Source organism: Bufo bufo, chromosome 11, assembly GCF_905171765.1.
Source record: "Bufo bufo chromosome 11, aBufBuf1.1, whole genome shotgun sequence".
NCBI classification, from domain to species: Eukaryota; Metazoa; Chordata; class Amphibia; order Anura; family Bufonidae; genus Bufo; species Bufo bufo.
Window position 1 is genome coordinate 70,637,872 of NC_053399.1, and position 27,825 is coordinate 70,665,696.

The 27,825-nt window shown below is 42.6% G+C and overlaps 1 protein-coding gene across 2 annotated transcripts in view; it reads right to left on the reverse strand.

The window, feature by feature from the left end:
• Positions 1–27,825, reverse strand: part of VPS39 (VPS39 subunit of HOPS complex) — a 250,264-nt gene that overhangs the window by 81,441 nt on the left and 140,998 nt on the right. Inside the window, exon 11 of one of the 2 annotated variants that reach the window (XM_040412082.1) lies at positions 2,920–3,046. In XM_040412082.1, the coding sequence (XP_040268016.1) occupies positions 2,920–3,046 (127 nt within the window). Of the gene's footprint in view, positions 1–2,919; positions 3,050–27,825 lie in introns of both variants that reach the window. The other variant, XM_040412081.1, reaches the window with a different exon arrangement.

The following is a 27,825-nucleotide window of genomic DNA, read 5'->3' on the forward strand; positions in this document are numbered from 1 at the left end:
GGAGTGGACAGAAAAAGCGATGCAAGTGCACTGGCAGGGGATGCACATGGAAAGGGAAAAATGTGTACCTAGATCACCATTGAAAGAATCCAACATAAAAGCAAATGGGTTTGCGGCAGAATAATGGCTGCGGTATGATAAATAAAATTCCAACTGTAATGGAGGTGGTAAATAGACTCAATATTACAGCATCAGAAAGTTCCAGGGTTGGAATATGGAACAACAAAAAAAAAAACTTTTCAGGATACTAAGTTAAAGGGGTTCTCCAGGAAAGAAAAAAAAATTGAAAATACTGAAAAACATGTTATTATAAATGAACTCTTAAATGCCTGACTCTTTATAACAGCTCATTTTGTCTAGGGGACAATCAGTGTAGGAGTTAAAATGGCCGTTGTCTGATTTATGAGCATGGAATCCGTCCTCCTAATGACACTGCAGGAGTTCACCTTATGTGGTACTCACAAGCTGTGTGTGTTTTCTAATAACCTTCCTCCCCCACAGCAGCGTGTCTGGTCCTCATCCCTACCCTTCATCTTGTGAATACGAACAAAGACACACACAGAAGCACAAAGAAACATAGAAACATAGAATGTGTCGGCAGATAAGAACCATTTGGCCCATCTAGTCTGCCCAATATATCTGAATCCTATTAATAGTCCCTGGCCCTATCTTATATGAAGGATAGCCTTATGCCTATCCCATGCATGCTTAAACTCCTTCACTGTATTTGCAGCTACCACTTCTGCAGGAAGGCTATTCCATGCATCCACTACTCTCTCAGTAAAGTAATACTTCCTTATATTACTTTTAAACCTTTGCCCCTCTAATTTAAAACTGTGTCCTCTTGTGGTAGTTTTTCTTCTTTTAAATATGCTCTCCTCCTTTACCGAGTTGATTCCCTTTATGTATTTAAAAGTTTCTATCATATCCCCTCTGTCTCGTCTTTCTTCCAAGCTATACATATTAAGGTCCTTTAACCTTTCCTGGTAAGTTTTATCCTGCAATCCATGTACTAGTTTAGTAGCTCTTCTCTGAACTCTCTCTAGAGTATCTATATCCTTCTGGAGATATGGCCTCCAGTACTGCGCACAATACTCCAAGTGAGGTCTCACCAGTGTTCTGTACAGCGGCATAAGCACTTCACTCTTTCTACTGCTTATACCTCTCCCTATACATCCAAGCATTCTGCTGGCATTTCGTGCTGCCCTATTACATTGTCTTCCCACCTTTAAGTCTTCTGAAATAATTACTCCTAAATCCCTTTCCTCAGATACTGAGGTCAGGACTGTGTCAAATATTCTATATTCTGCCCTTGGGTTTTTACGCCCCAGGTGCATTATCTTGCACTTATCCACATTAAATTTCAGTTGCCAGAGTTCTGACCATTCTTCTAGTTTTCCTAAATTCTTTTCCATTTGGCGTTTCCCTCCAGGAACATCAACCCTGTTACATATCTTTGTGTCATCAGCAAAAAGACAAACCTTACCATCGAGGCCTTTTGCAATATCACTTATGAAGATATTAAACAAAATTGATCCCAGTACAGATCCCTGTGGAACCCCACTGGTAACATGACTTTGTTTTGAATGTTCTCCATTGACTACAACCCTCTGCTGTCTGTCACTCAGCCACTGCCTAATCCACTCAACAATATGGGAGTCCATGCTCAATGACTGCAGTTTATTGATAAGTCTTCTATGTGGGACAGTGTCAAAAGCCTTACTAAAATCTAGATATGCGATGTCTACTGCACCTCCACCGTCTATTATTTTAGTCACCTGTGATCTGCACACATGGGGTCATTTATCAAACTGGTGTAAAGTAGAACTGGCTTAGTTACCCATAGAAACCCATCAGATTCCACCTTTCATTTTCCAAAGGAGCTGTCAAAGATTAAAGGTGGAATCTGATTAGTTGCTATGGGCAACTAAGCCAGTTCTACTCTACACCAGTTTGATAAATGACCCCAATTATTTCGTGTTTGACAATGTTCACACCGGCATAGAACCGAGCCTGCTATGTACTCTACTTTCTCATCCAGGCCATCCTGCAGTGTGATTAGGAGGACGGATTCCATGCTCATAAGGGTACTTTCACACTAGCGTTATTCTTTCCCTAGGGGCTCAATACCGGAAAAGAACTGATCAGTTTTATCCCCATGCATTGTCAAGGGAGAGAAATCTGTTCAGGATGCATCAGGATGTCTTCAGTTCAGTCTTTTTGCTTCTTCAGGACGGAGAAAATACCGCAGCATGCTGCAGTTTTATCTCCGTCCAAAATTCCAGAACACTTTCCCATTGAAATGCATTAATGGCGGATCCGGCCCTGGAGTGTTCCGGCAAAACGGATCAATTTTTGCGGTCTGCACATGCTCAGACTGCAAAAGAGGTGAAAAAAATAAATGCCGGATCCGCCATTCCAATGCATTTGTCAGACGGATCAGGATCCTGATCCGTCTGACAAATGCCATCAGTATACATACGTTTTGACGGATCCGGCAGGCAGTTCCGGCGACGCAAGTGTGAAAGTACCCTAAATCTGACAGCGGCTATTTTAAGGGGTTTTATTTGTTGCTCGACAAAAGTGTATAACTAAACAACAACTTGGATGGAATTTTGTGCGACAGTTATGTCGCGGTTGCAGCATGTCGTAGTGTGACACCACAGACTATCATTACAAAAAATGTTGAAAGACATTAATGAGATAAATACTGTCATGTAGCCGCAGCCTAACGCCTTCACTGATTGTACCCTAAACAAAACGAGCCGTTATAAATAACTAAAGGCATTTAAGAGTTTATTTATAATAACATGTATTTTCATTTTTATCTTTCTTGGAGAACCCCTTTAAAAGAAAGTTACTTATTTTACTAAAACAGCATTATGTCTATAAAAAACTAAACAAAAAAAAAAAACTTACCAGTACCAAGCTTGGCAAACACTTGCATAGACTCGTCAAAACGTTTCTGGCAAAAAAGGTTGAAAGCATACAAGTTCTGAATGTGATGGATCTGCTGCCTCTTTTCACTGTCAGCATCATCTTTCATCCTCTGCCATCAAAAATAAAATGCAACATACAAAAATGATAACATTTTAGTCTCAGAGAAGACCACCAATCTATTTTTAATCTTCTAAAAATACAAAAAGTACAAAACAGTATAAAAGTATACAGAACGGGTAAACATATTAGGATACAATAATATCAGCTAACAGTAATAAACTTGGCATCGGAATGACACACACACACATATATATACACACACATACGCACAAGTTCTGAACAGATCAAATAGCTACCTATAACATGCCTATTTAATAAGATGGCAGTGTGAAACACACAACTAAAACATAAAACACAGCACATAGGTGACCTGGTTACTCAAGAGGATAGAGAGAATAGTAATAAAGCATATACGGTATTAAAAAGGGGGAGGATAGTTGTGAATGGGGTATGACTCCTTTACTCAACCAACCAATGAAAATCAAATGTGCTATCAAACGTGATCCACAGTTGCTGAAATCTGCTAGGATTATCAATGTATTCTGCAGCAAGCTCCTCCATTCTCATAATTAAGTTAAAGGGAACCTGTCACCAGTATTATGGTGTCCTAACTAAGGGCAACATAAATAAGTGACTGATTCTCTTAGCAAAATGCTGGGTCACTTTCTTGAATTGACCCAGTCAATCTGCCAACATATTGTATTGAAAAGATCCAGCTCATAATGATGAGTCCTGAATATTCATGAGCTCCTGACTCCTTCCGCCTACCTGCTGCTGATTGACAGTTGTTTTCCATATGAATCAGCAGCAGGTGGGCAGCTCTGAATTAAAAAAACGCTGGACTCAATGACATCACGCTGGACTCAAATCAGCTCATTAGCATGCGGCATGTGGCCTCTTTGTGTATATATTATGAGGTAACCATCTGTCACACCAGTAAGTGAATACATCTAAGGTACTTTTTAGTAGTTAATGATTGTATATAATTAGTTAGATTATAATCAAATATCAACATGACAGGTTCCCTTTAACTCCTTAACGCTCGTTGACGAGTATACACGTCATGAAACACAGCTATTTTGCGCTACATGACGTATATACGTGTCATGGCTAGAAACTGTCACCATATTTTACTATATGGTGGCAGCACTCTGATGATCGCTGTCACGGACCGCTAAGTATCACAGCTAGCCGGCCTGGTAGCTGTGAGAGCACACCCAGGTCGGCGATCGCTGTGATTCGTCCGTGAAGTCTCATGGACCAATCAGCGCTATTTTTCTTAGAAACGTCTCGAGGGGGTTGGGCTGTAACGGAGACTGCAGCGGCGCTCTGACAGCCACCCGAAGTATATTGCAGAGCAGGTGTGCTCTGATCGGTCCCTCCAATGCACCGATCAGAGCAGGAAGGCATCGAGGATCGCTGCTGTCAGCACCCTCTGACAGCCATACCATGTAGATGCGAACCTGTCGCCATGTAGGTGGTGACAGAGCTATGATTAGCTACCAGTCACAGTTTGCCAACCCAGAACCAATCAAGATGGTCCATCCTAGGTTGGCCAAACAGGGGACAGGAGTCTGGGTAGGTGTCTTCACCCCCTCTAATCACCTCAGTTCTCTCAGAGAGTTGATCAGAGAGGGTTATTGTCACTCAGAGCTCCTGTTAAAGTTGCACAATCACTATACACACATCATCCATCTCCCATTACTTTCCAGTGAACCCCATCCTGCTCCCATTTTTTTTTTTCAGAGCAGATATTTTTTTTTCCCCATTTAGTGCCGTTTAGTTTTATAATTTTGTTAGCGGCCCTGACCCAGTGAGACCCGTACACCCAGTCGCACAAAGCACTACATATCCCCCCCCCCCCCCCATCGACGTCTGCACAGGCCAACGGCCGCCAGTCACTGAAACAGTTTGTGTTATTTTAGTAGGTACGCCCAGCACCCCTATCAGAGTCGCACCTAGAACTACATATTTTCTAGAGGGCCTCCCCCCTCGCCCTCCTTCCCATTGACATCCACATTGGCTAACCGCCATCAGTCACTGACCCAGTTAACCCTAACCCACTCTTATATAAAATCTTTTTTATTTACAGTTTTTCTTTTATTTTCTTGGGTACACACAGACCTATTGCCAGAGTTGCACCAAGCAATACACATTCTTAGTGGGCTTTTTTCTGCCATCGACACTGACCACTAGCACCAGTCACTGACCCAGTGAGCCCATTCCTGCTCCTATATATTTTTGGGAGCAAATTTGATTTAAAAATATTTAAAAATATTTCAGTACAATTTGAAAAAAAAATACTGTTTAATCTTCTACAGTTACTGGACTGTTACGTCGTTTACTAAAATTCAAATATGGCGCATGGCAGGCGGTTTACTGCAGAGCAGGTGTACGCCATGATTTGTTCAGACACTGAGTCTGCAAGTGAAGGTGACATGAATTGTATTGCATCATCATCTTCAAATGAATCCAATGAACCACCAAGAAGGCGCCAAAGGGTTGATGATCAGTTATTAACCCAAATCAAGTGCACCTATTTGGGCACCCCCAGATAACTATGTGGCCCAGGTACCCAACTTTACTGCTGATGCAGGTACACATGTTAATACGACTGGGTTTAGAGAAGTTGATTTTTTTAAGCTTTTCTTTACTGATAATTTTATTTCATTGATGGTTGTGCAAACCAATTTGTACGCAAACCAATTTATTGCCATGAATCCTACAACATTTCAGGCTCCGAAATGGACCCCTACCGACGCTGGGGAAATGCGTACATTTTGGGGCATTGTATTAAGTATGGGCCTGGTAAAAAAACATCTATAAGAGCATACTGGAGTACAGACGTACTTTACCACAATCCAATGTATCGTGCAGCCATGTCTAGAATGAGATTTGAAGCCATAATGAAATGTATACACTACAATGATAATACCAGATGCCCACTCCAAGATGATCCCAATTTTGATAGATTGTATAAATTAAGTCCCATAATCACCCATTTCAATTCTATGTTTGCAGAAATATATACCCCTGATAAACATATTGTTGTTGACGAATCCCTAGTGAACTTCAAAGGAAGGCTGCATTTTCGACAGTACTTGCCTAACAAGAGGGCAAGATACGGCATCAAGCTGTATAAATTGTGTAAAAGTGAAACTGGCTACACACATCGCTTTAAAATATATGAGGGGAAGGATTCTAAAATAGAACCCCCAGAATGTCCCCCTACCCTTGGAATAAGCGGAAAAATTGTATGAGATTTGGTTCACCCATTGCTGGATCAAGGATACCACCTGTACCTTGACAACTTTCATTCCAATATATCACTTTTTAAGTGCCTTGCTAACAGAAGTACGGTGGCATGTGACACAATAAGAAAGAACCAAAAAGGCCTCCCAAAAACGCTGCTGGGGCAAATGCTTAGGGTGCGAGAGAGTAGAGCACTTTGTAACGAAAATATATTGTGCGCTAAATATAAAGACAAAAGAGATGTACTTATGTTAACCACAATACATTGTGACATCAGCACCCTTGTGCCTGTTAGAGGTACTGGCACTGAAACCCCTAAACCAGTGTGCATTCAAGAATATAATACATTTATGGGTGGGGTAGACCTGTCAGACCAGGTACTCAAACCCTACAGTGCCATGTGAAAAAATCAGGATATGGTATAAAAGACTTGTGGTGCACCTATACAGGGTGGGCCATTTATATGGATACACCTTAATAAAATGGGAATGGTTGGTGATATCCTGTTTGTGGCACATTAGTATATGTGAGGGGGGAAACTTTTCAAGATGGGTGGTGACCATGGCGGCCATTTTGAAGTCGGCCATTTTGAATCCAACTTTTGGTTTTTTCAATAGGAAGAGGGTCATGTGACACATCAAACTTATTGGGAATTCCACAAGAAAAACAATGGTGTCCTTGGTTTTAACGTAACTTTATTCTTTCATGAGTTATTAACAAGTTTCTGACCACTTTTAAAATGTGTTCAATGTGCTGCCCATTGTGTTGGATTGTCAATGCAACCCTCTTCTCCCACTCTTCACACACTGATAGCAACACCGCAGGAGAAATGCTAGCACAAGCTTCCAGTATCCGTAGTTTCAGGTGCTGCACATCTCGTATCTTCACAGCATAGACAATTGCCTTCAGATGACCCCAAAGATAAAAGTCTAAGGGGGTCAGATCGGGAGACCTTGGGGGCCATTCAACTGGCCCACGACGACCAATCCACTTTCCAGGAAACTGTTCATCTAGGAATGCTCGGACCTGACACCCATAATGTGGTGGTGCACAGTCTTGCTGGAAAAACTCAGGGAACGTGCCAGCTTCAGTGCATAAAGAGGGAAACACATCATCATGTAGTAATTTTGCATATCCAGTGGCCTTGAGGTTTCCATTGATGAAGAATGGCCCCACTATCTTTGTACCCCATATACCAAACCATACCATCAATTATTTTCTTCCAACAGTCTTGGAGGGATCTATCCAATGTGGGTTAGTGTCAGACCAATAGCGGTGGTTTTGTTTGTTAACTTCACCATTCACATAAAAGTTTGCCTCATCACTGAACAAAATCTTCTGCGTTAACTGAGGGTCCTGTTCCAATTTTTGTTTTGCCCATTCGGCAAATTCAGTGTGCCGATCTGGGTCATCCTCGTTGAGATGCTGCAGTAGCTGGAGTTTGTAAGGGTGCAATTTGTGAGTAGCTAATATCCGCCGAAGGGATGTTCGACTAATGCCACTCTCCAGTGACATGCGGCGAGTGCTACGCTGTGGGCTCTTGCTGAATGAAGCTAGGACAGCCACTGATGTTTCTTCATTAGAGACAGATTTCAAGCGTCCACATTTTGGCAAATCCAACACTGGACCAGTTTCACGAAACTTAGCAAGCAGTTTGCTAACTGTAGCATGGGAGATGGGTGGTCTCGTAGGGTTGTCTTGCATTGAAATCTGCTGCAATGACCCGGTTATTGCGTTCACCAGACATCAACACAATTTCTATCCACTCCTCACGTGTTAACCTCGGCGACATGTCAATGGCTGTAAACAAAGAGAAACTTGTAAATAACTCATGAAAGAATAAAGTTACGTTAAAACCAAGCACACCATTGTTTTTCGTGTGAAATTCCCAATAAGTTTGATGTGTCACATGACCCTCTTCTTATTGAAAAAAACAAAAGTTGGATTCAAAATGGCCGACTTGAAAATGGCTGCCATGGTCACCACCCATCTTGAAAAGTTTCCCCCCTCACATATACTAATGTGCCACAAACAGGAAGTTAATATCACCAACCATTCCCATTTTATTAAGGTGTATCCATATAAATGGTCCACCCTGTATAATGCATTTGTGCTTTACAGAAATGCTGGCCAAGAGGGAACTTTTCTTGAATTTCAAGAAAATGTAATGAAAGGCCCTCATATATGAGGACCGGGAGGAGACAGGCCCCAGTACCACTTCTACATGTGCGGCAACAAGGATAATGCCAGGACAGCACTTCCCCAGTGAAATTTCTCCCACTGCTAAAAAGAGCAAGCCGCTAAAACGTTGCCGTGTGTGTTACAAAAATGGTATAAGAAAGGAAACCAGCTATCAATGTGAAACATGTCCATCAAAACCTGGCCTTTGTATGAAAAGATGCTTCAAAATTTACCATACTACTTTTGATGTATAATTTTATACTTTTACTTTCATGAAACCCTTTTTATCCTTTCCTATTGCCCAATGAGAATTTATATTTTAGAAAACATCTTAGTTCACCTTCTCTAAATTATTCCAACTAAATTTACTGTACAAATTATAAGGAAACTAAAAACCCACTATAGATGAGTAGTTTCCAAAATGTGGTCACTTATTGAGGGTTTCCACTGTAGGAGTACCTCAGGATCTATTTGAGGCTCCATTCACACGTCCGCAAGTGTTTTGCAGATCCACAGATCCGCAAAACACGGACATCGGCGATGTTTTTGCGGACAAGAATAGGACATGTTCTATTTTTTTCGGGAACGCAATTGCGGACCCGGAAGTGCGGATCCGCAATTACGGACCTGGGTGGGACATAGTCTGTCCCCATTGAAATTAATGGGTCGGCAATTCCGTTCCCGGACGTGTGAATGGAGCCTGCTCCAAAAATGCGGAACAGAATTGCGTTCCCGAAAAAAATAGAACATGTCCTATTCTTGTCCGCAATAGCATTTTCTATATAGTGCCGGCGATGTGCGGTCCGCAAATTGTGAAACGCACATCGCCGATGTCTGTGTTTTGCGGATCCGTAAAACACTTGCGAACGTGTGAATGGAGCCTAAATAAAACATTCCAGCAACATCTGTCCTCCAGAAACAATATGGCACTCCTTCCCTTCTGAACCCTGCCTTACGCCCATGCATCCGTTTTTGAGCACATATGGGGTGTTGCTGTATTCAGGGGGAAATGGGTAACAAAATGTGGGGTGAATTTGCCCTGTTACCCCTTGTGAAAGTGAAAAATGTGGGTGTAAAACAACTTTTTCTGGAAAAAATTTAATTTTTCAATTTCAGAGCCAAGTGTTTCCTAATTCTGTGAAACGCCTAATGGATCAAAGTGCTCACTACACACCTTGAAATACTCCTTGATGGGTCTAGGTTGCAAAATGGGGTCACTTTTTGGTGGTTTCCATTGTAGGGGTACCTCAGGGTGTCTTCATATGCGACATAGCTCGAAAAAGCCAATCCTGCAAAATCTGTCCTCCAAAAGCCCTATGGCGCTCCTTCCCTTTAGAACCCTGCCATGCACTCATGCATCCGTTTTTGAGCACATGTGGGGTGTTGCTGTATTCAGTGGGAAATGGGTAACAAAATGTGGGGTGCATTTGCCCTGTGGGTGTAAAGCAACCTTTTCTGGAAAAAAATTAAATTTTTCATTTTCAGAGTCAAGTGTTTCCTAATTCTGTGTAACACCTGATGGGTCAAAGTGCGTCTCTGTTCGGCGCATGTGCAGTGAATGTCTGACCGCTTCCCTGCTCAGACATCTCCACTGCGCCTGCACCGATGACATCATAGTGCTCCGAGGAACAGGCGCAGTGGAGATGTCTGTGCAGGGAAGCGGTCAGACATTCACTGCGCATGCGCCGAACAGAGACGCGCACGGGGAGGATCGCATTCAGCAGGAGATGGGCGGGCTGGAGGGACGCGCTGGGCGGCGGCAGTTTATGAAGGTAGACGGAGCCTCTAGGTGCTAATGACGCCCCCATAGCACCTAGAGGCTCATTAGCATATAGATATAAGTTCTTATTTTAGCGAAACGGCTGCCCCAAAACCTATCATATTAGGATGGTTTGTTAGAGCAGACACTAGCGGATCGCTAGTGTCTGACACCTAAATATGTGATACGAAGTGATAGAAACCCTGAAATATGGCTGTGTCCTGAACGGGTTAAAGACTATGGACACCTTGGGGCAGTTTTTATTTTATTTATTATTGCATTTGCATTGTAGCAGGCTCTCTTCTTCACTCTAAATCTGTCAGCTGTTCTGATGGCTGGATCTATAGCCATATATATATATATCTATATATATATATATATATATATATATTCTCTGTATTTTCAAAACAGCCCCTCACTACTCCTACTCCTACTTTTTGCCTTCCTCTGGATCAACTTGCAGGATAACAGGCCCAACTGGATGGCCAAATGTCTTTTTTTGGCTTTATATACTATGTTACTATGGATAAATTATTCAAATTTTTATAGGAATTTAGCTTAAAAGAGTGTTTAACCCCTTCAAGACCAAGACAGTTTTCACCATAAGGACCAAAACACATTTAGAAAATCTGACATGTCTCACTTTATGTGGTAATAACTCTGGAATGCGTTTACTTATCCAAGCCATTGTACTTCATGTTAGTGGTAAATTTTAGTAAATATGAGTCAATCATAACTAATTCAGTTATGAAGTCATTTTATGGGACTTACATAGTAGAAATCCCCCATAAATTACCCCCATTTTAAAACCTACTCCCCTCAAAAAAACGATTTTACAAACTTTGTTCCATAATAATTAAAGGAAAATGGAGGCGAAATTTAAAAATTTCCCTTTTTTGCAGATTTTCCATTTTTATCCATTTTCTTTAGTAACACAGCAAGGGTTAACAGCCAAACAAAACTCAATATTTATTATAGTGATTCTTCAGTTTACAGAAACACTCCATATGTGATTGTAAACTGCTGTATGGGCACACAGCAGGGTGCAGAAGGGAAGGAGTGCCATATGGAAGGCAGATTTTGCTCGGATTTCAAGTTGTCATGTCACATTTGAAGACCCCCTGATGCACCCCTACAGTATAAACTCAATTTCGATACCATAAAAAAGTATTGCAATACTCGATACCACACGAAAAATATAAAACACCAAAAAGTTGGTTGCATTCTGCGTTTTATGAAACGTCCGGCCTATAATAGAACAGTCCTATCCTATTTTTGGGGGGACAAGGTCACTAAAAAATGGTGAATCCTGTTACGGCGTTCACTGCATAGGAGATTTTTTTATATTTTAATAGTTTAGACTTTTCGGACATGGCGATAAGGAATATGTTTATTTATTTATGGTTTATATATTTTATATCTAAAATTGGGAAAGGGGGTGATTTAAACTTAATATATATTTTTTTTAAACTTTTTATTTAATAACCATTAGCCCCCTTAGGGGCTAGAACCTGGGATCTTTTAATCCCTTGTCCTATTCACCCTAATAGACCGCTATTAGGGTGAATAGGACTTCACAACAATCAAGAGGAGAAAGCGCTGCTGGCACTGCTACACCTGACCAGTATACAGGATTGCAAGAAAGACACAGGTAATGCGATTCGGCAAATGGATACGGTGGTGCTCTGCTGAGATAGACACGATGGTGTATTCAGAGGAGAGATGAAAAGGAGACAAATCCCGGTATCGAATCAATCCAGGTACAAATTATCGATACTCTCTGCAACCCTAGTGGTAACTCCCAAAAAGCGACCCCATTTTTGAAACTACAGTATCAGATGACAGTTTTAGTGGTACTATTTTGGGTTACATATGATTTTTGATCTCTTGATATTAGACTTTTTGTGAGGCAAGGTAACCACAATATGATTGCTGTTCTGGTATCGTATTTATTCTTTTGTTTTCACAGCGTTCTCCTGACAGGATAGATCATGTGTTGTTTTTATAGAACAGGTTGATACGGATGCATCTATACTAAATACCGTATTTTTTGACCCATAAGACTAGAGATGAGCGAACTTCTGTTTTAAGTTCGGCGTCTAAAGTTCGGCTTCCGGTTAGCGGAGGATCCCGATATGGATTCCGAATTCCGTTGTGGTCCGTGGTAGCGGAATCAATAATGGTCATTATTGATTCCGCTACCACGGACCACAACGGAATTCGGAATCCATATCGGGATCCTCCGCTAACCGGAAGCCGAACTTTAGACGTCGAACTTAAAACAGAAGTTCGCTCATCTCTACATAAGACGCATTCCCCTTCCCCCCCCAAAAGTGGGGGGGAAATGTCCCTGCATCTTATGGGGCGAATACTAATGAGCGCTTCCATTATGCGCTCATTAGTACCGGAGGATCAGGAAGCGGTGAAGGCTTTGTACTCACGGCTTCCTGGTCCTCATCTGTTGGCTGTGAAGGCTGGGCACAGCGTGACTGCGCTCTCTGATCTCATGCTGTGTGCAGCCTTCATAGCACAGCCAGAAGACAGAGCGCACTGGGGGAGAGGAGCGGCGGCATCCAGGAGCAGGAGAGGTAAGTGGTTTATTTATATAATTAAACATGAGGCACTGGGGGCAATATAAGAGCAATGGGGGCAATATAGGAGGCAATGGGGGCAATGAGGGCAACATGAGAGGCAATGGAGGCAACATGAGAGGTAATGGGGGCAACATGAGAGGCAATGGGGAGCTACAAGGGGCTGATATGAGGCAATAGGGGCTGCTGGGGGCCAATATGAGAGGCAGTGTGGGCTGCTGGGGGCTGATATTAGGTCTTATTAACATTGGGGGTCTGATTGGGGCTGTTAGCTGAGGTCTGATATGAGGTGTAATGGAAAATATTTGTTTCTTATTGTCCTCCTCTAAAACCTAGGTGCAAAAAATCTGGTATGTTTATTTTTATTTTTTAAATCAGTTTTACAAAATAAAGCATTTTTAGAAAAAAAAAAATCGTGCTTTTTGTGTCTCCATTTTCTGAAAGCTGTATTTCTTATATTTTTCTGGCGATCGTCTTGTGTAGAAGCTAATTTTTTGCAGGAAAAGCTGATTTTTCATTGTTACCATTCTTGGGTATATATAAATTTTTGATCATTTAATATTATACATTTTTTGGGGCAAGGTAACAAAAAAAATGGTCACTTTGACACAGTATTTATTTATTTATAAAAAAAAATTAACAGAGATAACCTGACAGGGTATATCTTGTACCATTTTTATAGAGCTGGTCGTTACGGATGCAGCGATACCTAATATGTGTATTTTTTTTTATTTTTGTTAAAGGGAACCTGTCAGCGGCAAAAGCCATCCCAAACCGCCAGCAGCACCTTCGAGTAGTCGGCAGTGAGTTTTTAATGATGATTTTCTTACTGCATTGTGATGAGGCAGTAGTATTAAAAACGTTCTTTTATCCTCCATCCACGCTATTTTCCAGTCAGACTTGAAGTCAAGGGGGCAGTGGCCTCCTTGCTTCAAGTCAAGGTAATCGCGCCCCCCTTTCCTTCCCCTTGTCCTGTGACTGACAGCCGGATGTTCGGCAAAGGCAGCCGGCTGTCGGGCATAAGCGCGGCCAAGCCTGCCTGGAAAATAGCGCGACAGAGGATAAAATAACGTTTTTCATACTTATGCCTCATCAGAATGCAGTAAGAAAATCATCATTAGAAACTCACTACCGGCTACTTGAAGGTACTGCTGGCGGTTTGCGATGGCTTTTGCCGCTGACAGGTTCCCTTCAAGTTTTACACAGTAAAAGCATTTTTGAAAACAAAAAACGTGTTTTTGTGTTGCCATTTCTGAAAGTCATACTTTTTTTTATGGTGATTGTCTTATGTGGGAGGGGGGGGGTCGTTTTTTACGGGATGTGGTGATGGTTTCATTTTGGCGTGCATATGACTTGCTATTGTGATTTTCGTGAGGCAAGGTGACACAAAATGGGTATTTTGGCACAGTTTTTTTTTTACGGTGTTCACCTGATGGGGTAGATCATGTGAACTTTTTTTTAGAGCCAGTTGTTACGAATGCGGCGATAACTAATATATCTATATATTTTTTTTATTGTACACGATTTTATGAGGTGAAAGGGCTTTTTTTTTTATAATTGAAACTTTTTTTTTATTAAACCTTTTTATTTTTGTTCTACTGTGGGACTTGAACTTTTCAGGGTTTGATCCCTGTTTTAACGCAGTAAAATACATGATGTATTGTGCTGTATTGACTGTCAGCGTAATACAGTGTAAGGCTACTTTCACACCAGCGTGTCGGTGTGAGATCCGTTTTTTTTAAGGCTCTCACAAGCGGCCCCAAACGGATCAGTTTAGCCCCAATGCATTCTGAATGGATGCGGATCCGTTCAGAATGCATCAGTTTGGCTCCGTTCCGCCTCCATTCCGCTCTGGGGGAGGACACCAAAACACTGCTTGCAGATTTTTGGTGTCCGCCTGGCCGTGCGGAGCCAAACGGATCCGTCCTGACTTACAATGCAAGTCAATGGGGACAGATCCGTTTGACGTTGACACAATATGGTGCAATTGCAAGCGGATCCGTCCCCCATTGATTTTCAATGTAAAGTCAGGACGGATCCGTCTGACTAACAATTAGACTTAGACAAAAAGTCCATCAAGTTATTCATAGTTATTAGATCTCCCCTTTAAACTAAACAACTCTATATTTTTTTATAATCTTTCTAGGTACTGTAGTTCACGCATTCTACTTATTACTTTTAATTGCCCTTTTCTGAATCCTCACAAGATCTGCTAGGTTTTTCTTGTGCACTGGTGCCCCAAACTGTATGCAATACTGTATGCAATACACCCATGCGCCTTTTGATGCACCCCATAATCTTACTGTCCTTGGCAGAAGCTGCCTGACACTGGTTGCTACAGTCAAGTTTACTGTCAACTAAAATTCCTAAGTCATTTTCCATGTCAGTGCTCCCCAGTGTTTTACCATTTATTTTAGGCCGAATGCACACGGCCGTGGAACACGGCCGTGAGCGGTCCGTGGTATCCCGGCCTGGCATCCTGCTGACAGCAGGAGTGCACGGCGTCATTGGTTGCTATGAAACCGTGCGCTTCATGCCGCCGCTGCACTACAGTAATACACTCGAATGATGCCAGGCCGGGATACCACGGACCGGTCACGTCCGTGTTCCACGGCCATGTGCATTCGGCCTTATACTAGTGACATGTATTCTCCCTTCACTAATGTACATTTGTCAGTGTTAAACCTCATCTGCCACTTCTCTGCCTAAGCCTCCAATCTATCCCAATGCATCTGTAGCAGTATACTGTTTGCTTTCGTGTTAATTTACACAGTTTTGAATTGTCTGCAAAAAAAAATATTTTATTGTGCAACCCCTGTACAGGATCATTACAAAATATATTAAAGATAATAATGCCCAATACTGACTCCTGTGGTCCCCCCTCTAGTGACAGTGACCCAATCTGAGTGTGTACCGTTAATAACCACCCTCTGTTTTCTATCACTGAGCCAGTTACTTACAGACGTTTTCTCACAGTACAAACACTCTTACTTTATGTACTAACCTTTTCTTTGTAGTAGTAAATTCTTTGGAGAAGATAAGATATATAACATCTAACGACTCATGACCATGTTTTGAATTTAAAATATGTTGGTGCAAGCAAACATAAAAATAAAATACCAAAAAAATAAAATAACAAAAAAAGCCGCATGCATTCCGCATTTTATGGAATGTCCGGCCCATAATCAAACAGTCCTATCCTATTTTTTGGGGGGACAAGGTGACTAACAAAAATGGGTAATCACGCAGTTTTTATTTACTTTTTTCTGTTACGCCGTTCATCTCCCAGGAGATTTTTTTTATATTTTAATAGTTTGGACTTTTTGGACCTAACGATATGTTTATTTATTTATGGTTTTTTAGATGTAAAATTGGGAAAAAGGGTGATTTATACTTTATATATTGGCGTTAAAAAATTATATATATTTTTTTCTTTTTATTTAATAGCTATTAGCCCCCCTAAGGGGCTAGAACCTGGGATCTTTTCATCCCTTGTCCTATTCACCCTGATAGAGCTCTATAGGGTGATTAGGACTTCACACTCTCCCTGCTGCCCTGTGCATAGTACACATGGCAGCAATGAGATTACCATGGCAGCCAGGGGCTGCCATGGCAACCGATCGGAGCCCCAGGATTACACTGCTGGGGATCCGATTAGAAGCTGCCACTGCCACCAATGAAGAGGAGGGGAGGGGGACCCTGTGGCCACTGCCACAAATGATTTTAATACTGCGCCACCAATGAAAATTAACGTCTAATACAGATACAGGCGGGTGCGGCAGCAGAATCACATAGCCTGTACCCGACCTCTTCGACAGGGCGCTGCGATCCGCAGCAGTTAACTCCTCAGGTGCTGCCCCCAGCTCCCTGTCACATAGGTCGGGTGCAGGCTATGTGATTCTACCGCCGCACCCGCCTCCTGTATCTGTATTAGACGTTAATTTTCATTGGTGGTGCAGTTCGCCCACCCCTCCTCCGCCACTCTCTCCTCATTGGCAGCGGCGGCACAGGGGGAGGGAGAGAGTGACTCCTTCTCCCCTATGCTGCTGAGGGAACATGGTGCGCTGACAGCAGCAGCGCAGCCTAGTATCAATAAAAAGCAAATCCCAGTACCGAACCGATACCGGGACAAAAAATATAGATTGGGTATCGATCTTTCGATAACCGCAACAAACCTAATTGGTAGTAGTATGAATGTGAGTGAATGTTGCCAGTTATGTTCCATTCTCTTTAAACATGCTCCCACCCTTTCAAAAGCCTTGAAGCAAAGTCAAATTATGAAAGGACTTTCTACAGGTTAGGCTACATTCATCTGCATGGGAAGCTCTGTTTGGTGCTTTAGTCACAGAGTTCGTGAAGATAGAGGAGAAAAAAATCCTGCATACAGGACTTTTTTCTCTGCTGAAGAAAGATAAACCTTCTCTCAAACGGAAACCATTATAGTCAATATCGAACCTGGTACTTATGTTATTTTCGTTCTTCTGCTCCTATAACGGAGCATAATGGAAATACAAGGTGGTGATGTGAAAGCAGCCTGCAAGCAAAGGTCTGCAAGAAATATAAGCCTTAGGCTCCATTCACACGTCCGCAAATGGGTCCGCATCCATTCCGCAATTTTGCGGAACAGGTGTGGACCCATTAATTCTCTATGGGGACAGAAAAGATGCGGACAGTACATAGTGTGCTGTCCACATCCGTGCCGCGGCCCTGACCTTCCATGCCGCGGCCCCGAGCTTCCGGTCCGTGGCTCCGCAAAGAATAGAACATGTCCTATCCTTGTCCGCAATTGCAGACAAGAATAGACAAATTTATGGTGGGTGTATTGCGGATCCGCAATACACTACGGACGTGTGAATGGACCCTTATACTGGGCTTGGTCCAAGTCTTTGCATGTCATTCAGGCACAAAGGGGAGTATTTTGGAAGCCGAACGTTTTATTGACTTCTAACTTCAGGCCTTTACAGCAGAATAGAATTGGGCCATAAAGCTGAAACACTCACTTCCAGCCATTGTCTCCTCCAAAACAGCTGCACTTTCCCCACTGAGATGCAGCTAATCCCTACCATACAGCCTGTAGCCAACAGAAAAGTTGGCCCATTTCTCCAGGAACCCAAATCTCTCTTTTCTACACCAGCTCTTGAGCCACTTGTCGACTTTCATAACCTCCTGTTGCCTTTCTGATTTAGCTCATGGTACAGGTAGCATTTCAGAAAATACTACCTTTAGGCCCCTTTCACACGGGCGAGTACTCCGCACGGATGCGATGCGTGGGTTGAACGCATTGCACCCGCACTGAATCCCAACCCACCCATTTCACTTTGTGGAGTTTATCACATATGGAGACCAGGATACCGGTCCTATATGTGGACGGGATGCATGCAGCAGAGCTGAGCTTCTTAGAGTAGCAGAGCCGAGCTTGTTAAATGCAGCAGGGCTAAGCTTGTTAGATGCAGCAGGGCCGAGCTTGTTAGATTCTGCAGAGCTGATCTTGTTAGGTGCAGCAGGGCAGGTGCTTACTGTATATGTTGGGGTACAACTTGTTGTGAAATCCTACTGTGTCCTGACTCCTTACATTGGACTGTAGCAGCATGTACCGACTGTTCACAGCACAGACACTGCGGCCTCAAACAGTCCATTTACAAACCAAGCTCAGCTACATCTGTTCACAAATCTCTGTGTGCCTATACTGTAATAATATTTATTTTCTTTAGTTCTATCTGCTTCTAGAAAAGCTGGGTGAAAGCCAATATTGCTGCCATTCCGACCTTCACCCAGCTTTCCCAGACCGCAGAACAACAAACCCTGAGGAGCAAACGTCGGGTGCACCTCTGCCGGTATGTGCAGAGGCCTTCGCCACACAGCTGGGGAGGGGCAGATATAGGTATAGGCTGTATATAGGTATAGACCGTATATAGGTATAGGCAGTATATATGTACATAGGTATAGGCTGTGTATAGGTATATCTATCTATTATCTATCCCACAGGGGTTATATTGTCTGGCATGGTGTAACCTCCATACATTTGCTGTACAGTATACATTATAATCCATACACAATGCCGTTCAATATATAGCATAACACCTACACTGTAGGGTTATGTTGTATATTGCACGGCATGGTGTATGGATTATAATGTATATTGTACAGCATGGTGTATGGATTATACTGTATATTTTACTGTATGGTGTATGGATTATACTGTATATTTTACTGTATGGTGTATGGATTATAATGTATATTGTACAGCATGGTGCAGGGGTTATAATGTATATTATACGGCATGGTGCAGGGATTATAATGTATATTATACGGCATGGTGCAGGGATTATAATGTATATTATACGGCAAGGTGCAGGGATTATAATGTATTCTGTACAGCATGGTGTAAGGATTATGCTGTATATTACACAGCATGGTGTAAGGATTATGCTGTATATTACACAGCATGGTGTAAGGATTATGCTGTATATTACACAGCATGGTGTAAGGATTATGCTGTATATTACACAGCATGGTGTAAGGATTATGCTGTATATTACACAGCATGGTGCAGGGGTTACATTGTATGCTCTTTAATGTGACAATTATTTTAGGTTTTCCTATCGCCCACCTTTGATGTTGCTGTGTCCAGCTCTGAGCCGACCCCGCTCAGCAGCTGCCAAGCCTTAGAGGTAACACTGATCACAGGAGTGCGCATAGGCTGCCATTTTTTCCCCACAGTATGCAAATACGGTTGCCACTGCTGGATTGCAGGCTGGTTGTAATGCCTGGATACAAGCAATGTATAATGTCATTAACCACCTCCCGACCGCCTAACGCACGGATGCGTCCGGAAGGTGGTTGATTCATTCCTCCTGGACGCATCCGTGCATCATCTCGCGAGACGCGAGATTTCGGTCAGAGCATCGCGGGCCGGCAAAAGTTAAAGAACAAGTTCGTCACCAGCCTGCCAGCAACGATCATTGGCTGGCAGGCTGGCGATTTTCAAAAAATCCAATCACAAGCCATATAACAGATCATATTAGTAAATATGATCTGTTATATGACTTGTCTGCTCCTCTGCTGGTCCTTTTCATCGGTTGGATCCAGCAGAGGAGCAGACTGAACTGTGAGTAGAACCAACACTACACTGTAGCCCCAGATCACCCCCTGCACCCCAATTAACCCTTTGATCACCCCTTTGATCGCCCCTGTCAATCACTAGTGAAAGGAAAAAAAGTGATCAGTGTAAACTGTCACTTTTTTTTTTTTCCCTGGTATTGACTGTTAGGTTTTAGGGATAGTTTAGGCCCCTTGGTTAGGTAGTTTAGCGTGAGTTAGCGCCCAGCCCACCGCACCGCAGTCACTTATTCGCTGTTTAGCGTATCGCTAATCAGCATTTGTACTTTTATAGTATCTGTAAGTGATCAAAACTGATCACGGTCAGATCTATAATTGTATTAGTGTCACCTTAGCTCGCCCTCAACCCAAAACGCAGTGTTTGCCCGATCAGGCCTGATCGGTCGCCCACATGTGCATTCACCCACGCCCGCCCCGCCGCAGTGACAAAAAATATATATTTTTTGATCACTGCACATTCACTTTACACGTGCTGCGGCGATAAAAAAATCAGTTTTGATATTTTTTATCAACCGCAGCGGCCTCCGGTACTTCGCTAGCCTCCCCTTTGTAAGACAGGTTTGCTTTTTTTCTTGGGTAGTCTTAGGGAATACCCCTAAATTTAGTAGTCCAAAATGTCAAACAGGGGGTATTCTTCTGAAGAGGCCTACAGGATTCTGACCCAGTCGGATGAGGAATGGGAACCCTCATCTGACGAATCTAGCGGGTCAGAATATGAACCTGTAGAAAGGAGTGGCTCTCTGACCCAAAGTTCGGACGAGGAGGCTGAGGTCTCTGATAGCACCAGGCGTACCCGGCCCCGTGTCGCTAGACCACAGGTTACGCAGGATCCGCTTCAAGAGCAGCAGAGTGGGGCTGTCGCTGCCGGATCACGTGGTGAGGCATACACCAGCAGCGCAGCCCTTCCTGGACCTAGTACCAGCACTGCCGTACAACATGGTGAAGTAGCGAGCACCAGAAAGGCAGTTGAAGCTGGTACGGTGGCACGTGCAGTAGTTACCCCGTCGCAGCCACCACACAGACAGGCCCGTAGAGCCCCTAGAATCCCTGAGGTGCTGGCAAACCCTGATTGGCAGTCACCAACTTCAGCCGCACCATTAGTTCCCCCTTTCACCGCCCAGTCTGGAGTTCGGGTTGAGACGGCTCATATCGGTTCGGCCCTGGGATTTAGTTGTGGCAGAAACAAACCGGTATGCCACACAATTTATAACCGCAAACCAGGGAAGCTTTTATGCCCAGCCTTTCCGGTGGAAACCAGTCCAGGTTTCCGAAATTAAAATTTTTCTGGGCCTTCTCCTCATCATGGGTCTAACTAAAAAGCATGAATTGCGGTCATATTGGTCCACGAACCCAATTCATCACATGCCCATGTTCTCTGCTGCTATGTCCAGGACACGATTTCAGACCATTCTGCGTTTCCTGCATTTTAGCGACAACACCACCTCCCGTCCCAGAGGCCATCCAGCTTTTGACCGGCTCCACAAAATTCGGCCCCTCATAGACCATTTCAACCAGAAATTTGCAGATTTGTATACCCCCGAGCAAAACATCTGCATAGACGAGTCCCTAATACATTTTACCGGGCGCCTTGGCTTCAAACAATACATCCCAAGCAAGCGTGCCCGGTATGGGGTCAAATTGTATAAGCTCTGTGAAAGGGCCACAGGCTATACCCACAAATTTCATGTCTATGAGGGAAAAGATCAGACCCTGGAGCCGGTCGGTTGCCCTGACTACCTGGGGAGCAGTGGGAAGACAGTCTGGGACTTGGTGTCACCCTTATTCAGCAAAGGGTACCATCTTTATGTGGACAATTTCTACACAAGTGCGGCCCTCTTTAGGCATTTGTTTCTAGAACGGATTTGCGCCTGTGGCACCGTGCGACCTAGTCGCCGGGGCTTCCCCCAACGGCTCGTTACCACCCGTCTTGCAAGGGGGAGAGGGCTGCCTTGTGTAACGAAGAACTGCTCGCGGTGAAATGGAGAGACAAGCGTGACGTTTACATGCTCTCCTCCATTCACGCAGACACGACAATCCAAATTGAGCGAGCAACCCGTGTCATTGAAAAGCCCCTCTCAGTCCACGACTATAATTTGCTCATGGGAGGGGTGGACTTCAATGACCAGATGTTGTATTTAGTTTCCCGCAGAACCAGATGCTGGTAGAAGAAGGTGTCTGTATATTTAATTCAATTGGCGCTGTATAATAGTTTTGTCCCAGTAAGGCTGGGAGAACACGATCCTTCCTCAAATTCCAGGAAGAGATCATCGAGAACCTCCTGTATCCAGAAGGTTCCGTGGCCCCATCCACCAGTGTAGTTAGCCGTCTACACGAGCGACATTTCCCCAATGTCGTCGCTGGTACCTCAACCCAACCGTCACCCCGAAAAAGATGTCGTGTCTGTAGCAGGAGTGGAATAAGGCGTGACACCCGCTATTTCTGTCCTGACTGTCCTGACCACCCTGCCCTATGCTTAGGAGAGTGTTTCCGGAAGTACCACACACAGGTACACCTAGCATAGGGATCACATTTCACCAGGACAGGCACACAGGGCTATTAGGGCCCATTCACTCACAGCTGCTGCAAACGTCTCCTTTCACATGGGACAAAGTGCATAACGTACTTCGCCACATCTTTGGGCGATTTGCGCTTTGCACATTGACCCATGGGGAAGGAGAGGTTTGTTCTATAAAGGTAATAAAAAAATAAAAAAAAAATAAAAACACCAGTAAGCAAAAAGGTTAATGTTCAGTTCAAAAAGTTAAAGTTTATATGTTCTCTTCCAAAGTTAATAAAAATTATTGTGTTGCGGCCTGGTTTTTTCTTTTTTTTTTTTTTTTTTTACCTTCCAGGTGGACCAACCGATCGACTAGCTGCAGCACTGATGTGCATTCTTACAGAAGCATTGCGCTGCTGTCAGATTACACGCAAGTCGGTGTATGCGGCGCTGCAAGACGAGATTTCTCCTCTGCAGTAAAAGATACGTTTGCCGAGGCATATGAGCTGAGGAGGTGGCGGTGTTCATATGCTTTGGCAAACACTTTGTATATAAAAAAAAAAAATTAAAAATCCCGGCAATGATTTATTCATCCACATCAATTGATGTGAATGGATAAATCTGGTTTGCCAGGGCATACGAGCTAAGTGGGTATGGATGTTGGGCGGAGCTCCTATGTCCTGGCAGACGCCTTTCCCCTCCTTTTTTTTTCTTGGCAGAGATTTTTTCATCCACATTGATCGATGCGAATGAAGAAATCTGTGCCGTTCATTTTTTTCTTTCAGCCCAGAAGCTGAACGAAAAAAAATAAATCTCATTACCCGTATGCTCAATATAAGGAGAATAGCAGAAACTCCTAATGCTGGCCATACATGTAATGATTGCGGAGACCCTCAAATGCCAGGGCAGTACAAACACCCCACAAATAACACCATTTTGGAAAGAAGACACCCCAAGGTATTCGCTGAGGGGCATATTGAGTCCATGAAAGATTGAAATTTTTGTCCCAAGTTAGCGGAAAGGGAGACTTTGTGAGAAAAAAATCAAAAAAATCAATTTCCGCTAACTTGTGCCAAAATTATTTTTTTTCTATGAACTCGCCATGCCCCTCATTGAATACCTTGGGGTGTCTTCTTTCCAAAATGGGGTCACATGTGGGGTATTTATACTGCCCTGGCATTTTAGGGGCCCCAAAGCGTGAGAAGAAGTCTGGTATCCAAATGTCTAAAAATGCCCTCCTAAAAGGAATTTGGGCCCCTTTGCCCACCTAGGCTGCAAAAAAGTGTCACACATGTGGTATCTCCGTATTCAGGAGAAGTTGGGGAATGTGTTTTGGGGTGTCATTTTACATATACCCATGCTGGGTGAGATAAATATCTTGGTCAAATGCCAACTTTGTATAAAAAAAATGGGAAAAGTTGTCTTTTGCCAAGATATTTCTCTCACCCAGCATGGGTATATGTAAAATGACAGCCCAAAACACATTCCCCAACTTCTCCTGAATACGGAGATACCACATGTGTGACACTTTTTTGCAGCCTAGGTGGGCAAAGGGGCCCACATTCCAAAGAGCACCTTTCGGATTTCACAGGTCATTTACCTACTTACCACACATTTGGGCCCCTAGAATGCCAGGGCAGTATAACTACCCCACAAGTGACCCCATTTTGGAAAGAAGACACCCCAAGGTATTCCGTGAGGGGCATGGCGAGTTCCTAGAATTTTTTATTTTTTGTCACAAGTTAGTGGAAAATGATGATTTTTTATTTATTTTTTTCTTACAAAGTCTCATATTCCACTAACTTGTGACAAAAAATAAAAACTTCCATGAACTCACTATGCCCATCAGCGAATACCTTGGGGTGTCTTCTTTCTAAAATGGGGTCACTTGTGGGGTAGTTATACTGCCCTGGCATTCTAGGGGCCCAAATGTGTGGTAAGGAGTTTGAAATCAAATTCTGTAAAAAATGACCAGTGAAATCCGAAAGGTGCTCTTTGGAATATGGGCCCCTTTGCCCACCTAGGCTGCAAAAAAGTGTCACGCATGTGGTATCTCCGTATTCAGGAGAAGTTGGGGAATGTGTTTGGGGTGTCATTTTACATATACCCATGCTGGGTGAGAGAAATATCTTGGCAAAAGACAACTTTTCCCATTTTTTTATACAAAGTTGGCATTTGACCAAGATATTTATCTCACCCAGCATGGGTATATGTAAAAAGACACCCCAAAACACATTCCCCAACTTCTCCTGAATACGGAGATACCACATGTGTGACACTTTTTTGCAGCCTAGGTGGGCAAATGGGCCCACATTCCAAAGAGCACCTTTCGGATTTCACCGGCCATTTATTAGAGAATTTGATTTCAAACTCCTTACCACACATTTGGGCCCCTAGAATGCCAGGGCAGTATAACTACCCCACAAGTGACCCCATTTTGGAAAGAAGACACCCCAAGGTATTCGCTGATGGGCATAGTGAGTTCATAGAAGTTTTTATTTTTTGTCACAAGTTAGTGGAATATGAGACTTTGTAAGAAAAAAATAAAAGAAAAAAAAAAACTTGTGACAAAAAATAAAAAGTTCTATGAACTCACTATGCCCATCAGCGAATACCTTAGGGTGTCTACTTTCCGAAATGGGGTCATTTGTGGGGTGTTTGTACTGTCTGGGCATTGTAGAACCTCAGGAAACATGACAGGTGCTCAGAAAGTCAGAGCTGCTTCAAAAAGCGGAAATTCACATTTTTGTACCATAGTTTGTAAACGCTACAACTTTTACCCAAACCATTTTTTTTTTACCCAAACATTTTTTTTTATCAAAGACATGTAGAACAATAAATTTAGAGCAAAATTTATATATGGATCTCGTTTTTTTTGCAAAATTTTACACCTGAAAGTGAAAAATGTCATTTTTTTGCAAAAAAATCGTTAAATTTCGATTAATAACAAAAAAAGTAAAAATGTCAGCAGCAATGAAATACCACCAAATGAAAGCTCTATTAGTGAGAAGAAAAGGAGGTCAAATTCATTTGGGTGGTAAGTTGCATGACCGAGCAATAAACGGTGAAAGTAGTGTAGGTCAGAAGTGTAAAAAGTGGCCTGGTCTTTCAGGGTGTTTAAGCCATAGGGGCTGAGGTGGTTAAAAAACTACTCAGCAAAGCAGGCAATATGGACGATAACAATACATTAGTACGTTAGTAAGTGGCTAGTATTAATTTTGGCTACTTGGTAAAAATAAATGCCATTTGCTGAAGTGAGACAACCCTATAAGTTTCTGAATCTAAAGTCATAAGACAAAACATACTTTATATGAAAACACACTCGCAAGCAGTGGCGTACCTACTATATAGGCAGACCACGCAGCTGCTATGGGGCCCGTGAGGAAGAGGGGCCCACAGTGGAGGAGAGGCCCCGCCCCCTAATTGCTCCGGTCTATCTTTCTAAAGCTAAAGGACCTTTGATGATGTCATCACAGGTCCTGTAAGGGAACTGCACAGTGTAAAGTGTAGTTCCCAGGTTAGAACAGTACATCTGCCAGGACCTGTGATGACATCATCTTCAGCATCACAGGTCCTGCAGGATCTAGCAAAGGAACTGCATCAAAAATGGTGTAGTTCCTAGGTTTGAAAGGTACATCTGCCAGGACCTGTGATGACATCATCACAGGTCCTTCAACCCCCAACAGTAAGTATTAGAAGTTCACAATCAGCTCTGCATTGATCCATACAGACTGGAATGGAGTGGTAAGAGGAGGTCCTCCACTTCTTGTCATTTCCCCCCCCCCCCCCCATGGACTGTTTTTACTGATTGCACACTCATGTATAATACTTCAGACAGGTACAGTGAGCACTACCTCATGTACCTCCCACACAGTGACCATAATGCATAACTGACCACATATTTCTATAAACAATGCATCTACAGTATTATACCTTGTATGCCTCACATCTATATATATATATATATATATATATATATATACACACACATATACACACACACACACACACACTGCATATATTAAACAGTATTAAAGATGCAATATATACAGATATATAATATATATTGCAGTGTACTGATATGTGAGGTATAATTTATGCAGTGTATAGATATATTGTATATACAGTATTGGATTGATATGTGAGGTACGAGCTGTAATTTATACCTCACATATCAGTACACTGCTATATTTACTATATACCTGTACACACTGCATCTATTATACCTAGTACCTCACATATCAGTACACTGCTATATATACAATATATCTGTACACACTGCATCTATTATACCTCGTACCTCACATTACACTACTGTATATACTATATATCTGTACAGACTGCATATAATATACCCTGTACTGCACATATCAATACACTGCTGTATATACTATATACCTGTACACACTGCATATATTATACCACGTTCCTCACATATCAGTACACTGCTGTATATACTATACATCTGTACACACTGCATCTATTATACCTCTTTTGTCTGCCAGGCCTGTTTTGTAATCCCAATCCGGCCCTGATGCATAAATTATAAAACGCAGCAGCAAACATAGTTCATGGAACAAAGAGAGAGGCCTGGAATGGGTAGTGGGAGGGGCTATAAAAGGGGAATGGGGGCCCAATTTAGATTCTTGCTATGGCGCCCAGTGATTTCTATGTACGCCCCTGCTCGCAAGCTTGCAAATTCGGCTTTTGTTCTAATAAAGCTGTTTTTCTCAAATAGCTGTGAACAGTCTGCAGTTTTTTTCCCGCTGGGTATCTCTAAAATGATAACGCAAGGCAGTGCCGTAGTAAGCCGATCTTTAAGGATGGGAGAGACCCAGGTAAAATCAAGAATAAAGCAATCTGACGGGTTGCATATGTACTGCAGCCACTTACCTTCTCATGTGTTGAGAAGACTGTACACAAAAAAGGTTTTAACATGTCACTGGCTTCTGCCCCACTGTGCTTTTTACACCTTCCTCTGGATAAACTCTAAAGAATAATAGATTTAACTAGAGGGACTTGTGTATTTTTCCAGCCTTACTAAGTTATGGACACTGTTCATCAGTACAAGCTATGAGAAGGAGTTTCCTCTCTGTGTTGGCCAGCATCATCACTGGTACGAGCCAAATCACTAAGTATGGATAATGTGACGACCAGTGACTTTTACAAATACCACACCTTCTTCAATAATATCTGCATACACACTGTCGATTAGAAAAAAATGCTAGTTTAAACTGAGTAATGATCATTTAAAAAAGAAAAAAAAAGAAAAAGATAATTGGCCAATGTAAACAAGGCTTGTTTACTATTATGTATTTTGGATTAAGACGTGATGAACTGGTAACCAAACTGATAATCTGAGTGTGAGCATGATGTGAGTGATTATTTATTTGTATAATATTTTCTATATGAAATGATGGAATTCA